Source organism: Chrysemys picta, chromosome 4, assembly GCF_011386835.1.
Source record: "Chrysemys picta bellii isolate R12L10 chromosome 4, ASM1138683v2, whole genome shotgun sequence".
Taxonomy (NCBI): Eukaryota; Metazoa; Chordata; order Testudines; family Emydidae; genus Chrysemys; species Chrysemys picta.
In genome coordinates, this window is record NC_088794.1 from 126,403,177 (window position 1) to 126,408,655 (window position 5,479).

Below are 5,479 nucleotides of genomic sequence, written 5' to 3' on the forward strand. Positions count from 1 at the left end.
CTCCAAAAAGGGATGACAGTGGGAAAACCTGGGTCACAGTGATGATTGGGAGCGATCACGGGGGTCAGCTGAAGCCCTGGTGAGACCCAGGGAGGCACTAACAATCCCAGGGTGGGCTACAGCCCTGAGTCTATATGGAGCCCATGAGAGCCGCAAGGCCCAGCCCAACAGCCAGCTTGGGCGCGCTCTGGCAACCCAGGTGGGCCTCCAGGCCCAATCCAACATGGCAGCGGGTAAGAGTTCTTTCCTCTACCCCTCCCCCGTCACGTGCTTAGCCGGCGGGACAAGGCTCAGTCAGAGCTGCCTGTGCCCCGGAAGTAGGGCAGAGTACACCGGAAGTGGAAAGTCTCCATTCCCGGAAGCGCAGGTGTTCCGGCCGGGCGGCTAGTGGCCAGAGGGAGATGGCAGCTGCCCGGCGCAGGAGGCAGCGATTGAGCTGGGCGGCGGCTCCGGCCCCCTCCCGGCGCGGGGGAGCGGGGTGATGGGATCGGGCCGCTCGCCCGCCGCCTTTCCGGTTGAGGAAGGTAGGAGAAGCTGCTTCTCACGGGGCGGGAAAGGGAGCGTCGCTGCCGGCCGGGAGGCTGCCCGGGGGTCGGCCTGGGAAAGCCGCCAGGGTGGGCGAGGCAGGCACACGCTTCGGGGAAGAAGGCTCATGGGGCTGCCCCAGGCACGCATCCGGGGAGGGGTCTAGCGGGGAGTGAAGCGGGTGCGTAGGAGACATGGGGAACGGGAAGGCGAGGACCCACGTCTAGGAGGGGAACCAGTTTCGTGAGGGGTTCCTGGGACCGGGCCTGTTCCCGGGTGTGTTCCTGCGGGTTGGAGCGGGAGCAGCCCGGCGCGGGTACGTAGCCTGGGGGTGGCCGCTCTTTTAGGGGTCTCGCTGTGGGGTAGGGAAGATTCTTATTTTCTTCATCGCTTCAATTTCATCGTGTTGGGTCTATGCCACTCACAAATGACTAGATGGTGGATCATTGCCCCGAGGAGCCTACAGGCTACATTTAGTCTCTTGCATTTGCTCCTTACACCTGTAGAATTTTTAAAGGTATAGCTTTTGGCTATTATAATACATGCAGCTTATTAGAACTGACTCAGTTTTGTGGAGGCAGCATGATTGAGTGGTCTGACTCAGGAACTCCTGAAAGCCCAGCTCTGCCACGTGCCTGTTATATGACCTTGGTAAGCCACTTCATCTTTCAATTCCTCAGCAAGAGGGGAGTGCTGACAGTAAGGTTTCCTTAGCTAAGTTTCCTAAAGACCTATATTATGGAAGTACTACTGTTTTTTGTTGGCATCTTTCACTGAAAATCCTAGGACATCTTCCAACACAAATATGAGCAGCATCTAAAATTAGTTCTTCAATGTAAAACTGTACATAGATAGTATCAGAGGGGTAGCCATGTTACTCTGTATCCACAAAAACGAGGAGTCCGGTGGCACCTTAAAGACTAACAGATTTATTTGGTTTCAGAGTAGCAGCCCTGTTAGTCTGTATCTGCAAAAAGAACACGAGTACTTGTGGCACCTTAGAGACTAACAAGTTTATTTGAGCATAAGCTTTCATGGGCTACAGCCCACTTCTAAGGTGCCACAAGTACTCCTGTTCTTTTTGCAGATTTATTTGGGCATAAGCTTTCATGGGTAAAAAACACATGGGTTTTTTTAAACTTGTTTTTGTACATAGATAAACGTCTCTAAACTAAAGATGGCAACAAATGCCATGGGTGTAGAACTTGCACATGAAGGGATTTGCAGTAAAATGAAAATCATCAATCACAAATTTAATTTAAATCTAGATTTCATCTGAAATGTGTGTGTGAATGTAATTCTTTAAGTCTGGGCTTGTTCCGTGTAACAATATATTGAAAGTAATCACAAGTTTATACTTCCCTTATATTTACATAAATATAGTAAAAGAAAAATAATGGCTTAATTATTGGGGAAGTTTTGTGCCCAGGAGGACTGAAACTGGGGCATCATGCAAGTTGCAGGGGACCATCTGCAGCCACTTGATCTCTGTGGGAGGGTACCATATTTTAGCTCTGTGGAGTGCTTTCTGACCAAAGTGTAGTTCGAAGTCTCATAGTCATTTAGAAGTGACTGGTGTTTAAGATCACATGTTTTTTTTAGTCAGCAGTAACTTGTGCTTTCTGACTGAATCTTATTTGGTGTGGGAGTGGAGGAACTGGAATAAATGTGTGGGTGTTTTAATACTAATTCTGGACACCTGTAACAGCTATACATAGAGAATCCGGCGATTCCAAGCAAGTAAACCAATAAATCATTAATTTTAGGGTTTCCAAGCAATGATCTCTACTGACTTTTCTAAACTAATTCAGAACGAAGGCTGATGTTCTGTCTGTAACTCCTCTTGTGTGAAGAGAGAGGGCAGAAAGTAAAATATGAGTTAACTCTGAATTTCTCAGGTTTTGTATTGTAGTTTTAATTATATCTGTGAATTTATTCAAGTTCCTTTGCTCCTTTTTAAAAGGAAATTACCAATAGACAACTATAAAATGTCTAATTACTGGAAAAACTAGACTGCCACTAAGCTGTTGGGTAAACATATACTCTGGCATTTTTAATGCAGTACTTACCCAATAGTTAACACTTCTTTTAAACCGTTTTGGATAATGTGGTGATTTAGAAGCATTTGACAGACAAATCTAATATATTAGAATGAGGCATTCTGCTGACTTGTTTGACTTGTACTTTTAAATAATGTAAATACATGTTACCAACTTGATAGGAATATCTGGAATAAAACCCTCTTTTTGTTTGGTTATATAAATCTTCTAGCCACAATAAGTACAACTTGGCAACTTTCCAGCCCTGCCAATGTTCCTCTAGTTCAAGGCTGAGGTACAACTTGTATATCTGTCACCAAAACAACCCCTCGGGGTAGCTGTTTGGCATGGACACTGGGAGCTAGACAGCTGTTATAACTTTGTTAGCTATTCATGTTAAAATCTGTTTTCAGTATTTTATGTATTATAGTTCTAGTCTGAAAATATACATATTAGAAATGCTCTTACGAGGCACTGAGCCTCTGCAGTATTTCTAACTCTCAATAAAGAATCAATTATATTAAATACCTTAAAACCACTACCAATTACTCATTCAGACCCACCTCACATCTTTGTAATACTGTGCTACCATGTAACCACTTTCTGTCCCCTCTCCAAATGTCACAGAAAAAGGGAAAACCAGCAGGTTTGGAAGACTTAAAGTCAGGTTCAGGTAGACCAAGGGTTGGTGGGTAGAGAGTATGCTCTGAAGTAGAGGACCCCTCGAAGATTGTGTTACAAAGAGTTCCACCTCCTTTACATTGGGGGCATTCCAGCTCAGGCTCCTCAGATGGCCATGACTGCAGTAATATGGTTTGAGGATAGAGGGAGTCTCAAACTTTTAGAACTGTAAAAGTCAAGGCTAGTGCTTAAAGCTCAAAGGAAATTAGTATAGTGTGTGGAGAACCAGGGCTAGGTGCTTCATATAAAAAATGCAAATTAAGAGAGTTCAGAATACATCAACCATCTTATAGGTGTAGCCCCAAGTAGGGCACACTACAGTAGTCTAATCTTGAGGCGATGAAGACATAAGTATAGCAGGTCTCCATCCAAAATGGGATTGCATTTGCCTTATCAAATGCAGATAGAAAAACGTGTCCTCTGATATGGCTGCTACCTAGGACCCCGAAGTTTAATAAGATCTTAAATTGCAAACCTGTCACTAATGGCCATTTAGTTAGTATTGCTAGTACAAGTCTAGCCAGTTTTCTTAGCCTTGTCACAATTAATGCTATTTCTGTCTTGTCAAGATTGAGCCTCAGCCAGCTAGCCCTTCGTCCAAGCCCCACTCTCCAGTAGACACTGGGCTATCCTTTTCCCTTTACCAGCAGAATCACCATAAAGGGGTTATGTAATACTACCATTAGCATGCTGTTGTGGTAATGCATGACACCTTTAGTTTATGTAAAGAAGGGGGGGAAAACCAAAATCCCAAACAGGATGTACTTGTGCAGTAGTTGCTAGTAGTTATACTGTCATACTAAGTAATTCATGACCCAAACACTGGATTATATCTGTGCTGAATGCTTGTCTTGTTTTTGTTAAAGGTGCAGAGCATGGAGAATGATGAACTTCCGCCAGAGGATGGGATGGATTGGTGTGGGGTTGTATCTATTAGCAAGTGCTGCAGCTTTTTACTATGTCTTTGAAATCAATGAGACTTACAACAAACTAGCACTGGAGCACATTCAACAGCACCCTGAGGAGCCACAAGAAGGAACCACATGGACACACTCCTTGAAAGCACGACTGCTGTCCCTGCCTTTTTGGCTCTGGACTATTCTATTTTTAATACCATATTTACAGATGTTTTTGTTCCTTTATTCCTGTACAAGAGCTGACCCCAAAACTGTGGGCTATTGCATCATTCCGATCTGCCTGGCTGTTGTTTGCAATCGGCACCAAACATTTGTGAAGGCCTCTAATCAGATCAGTAGATTACAGTTGATTGACACTTAATTCAATCTCCGGTTTCAATAGCTGCTTCAGGAATGACACCTATGTCTGACCTAATCACACGACTGAAGTTCTGACTGGAGGTTGGAAAGAGCCTTTCCTTTCAAATGGCTAAATACTGAACAGTAGTTACTTTCTATTTTTTTTAATGCTTTTTTTTAAAGCATGGACCCATCATACTAGCCAGAATAGCAGAGCCCTGTGAGAGACTTGATGCCTTATGATGCAAAATTGCCACCCTCCCTCTGAAGTATCTTGGGGAAGTATGCTTCTGCAATCATACTCCACTGTGCAAAAAAGATTACGTGCAAGCTTTCCCTTTGAATCAATGAAAGTGGACACTTTTGTGGTAAATGTAAAAGATTAGAACATGCTGATAAAAGCTGCATTTAACACATTACTTTGCTTTCTCATTTTTTAAATACTATTGCACGCTTACAATTCTGAATTATCCTTTTAAAAAGATGAGAATGAAGTATGGCTGAACAGCTTTTTAGTGAGGATAGTCCTTTTCTCTCTGTCATTGAGTTACGGGCCACACAATACCATATTTTATTAGGCAGAAGTTGGGGAGGTGTGATGCCTTTAACATCTTTTCACTGATGCCAAAGAGAGGCTGGTAACTGGCAGGGGACTAGAGGTTCTACAAAACTCATTTTTCTTTATTTTCTTCTCCCTACTTTTCTCTTAATGGTAACTGAGTTCACTACTGTTGTGCTTCATTGCGTGAGTGGAACTAGAACAGCTTTTGGTGAATCAACTGTGCATTGGGGAACTACTATAAAAATGGGAGAATAAGATGTGTCCATCAACTCTTTGCTGAAACACCTGTGAGATGCAAACAAAAGGCTACAAGGATATCCAGTCTTTCTCCCAAATACTAAACAAGTGAGCTAAATAATCCCACTAATACAATGAGTACCAGACTTCTTATTTTCCAAAAACATGTAGAAGTATTA

The 5,479-nt window shown here is 43.5% G+C and overlaps 1 protein-coding gene across 1 annotated transcript; it reads left to right on the forward strand.

Moving 5' to 3' along the window:
* The first annotated feature begins 384 nt into the window (after positions 1-384).
* LYSET (lysosomal enzyme trafficking factor) lies at positions 385-4,917 on the forward strand. Its single transcript, XM_024103163.3, has 2 exons — positions 385-524; positions 4,112-4,917. Exon 2 carries the CDS (start codon positions 4,128-4,130, stop codon positions 4,521-4,523), a length of 396 nt encoding a protein of 131 aa, XP_023958931.1. The 5' UTR covers positions 385-524; positions 4,112-4,127; the 3' UTR covers positions 4,524-4,917.
* The last annotated feature ends 562 nt before the right edge of the window (positions 4,918-5,479 follow it).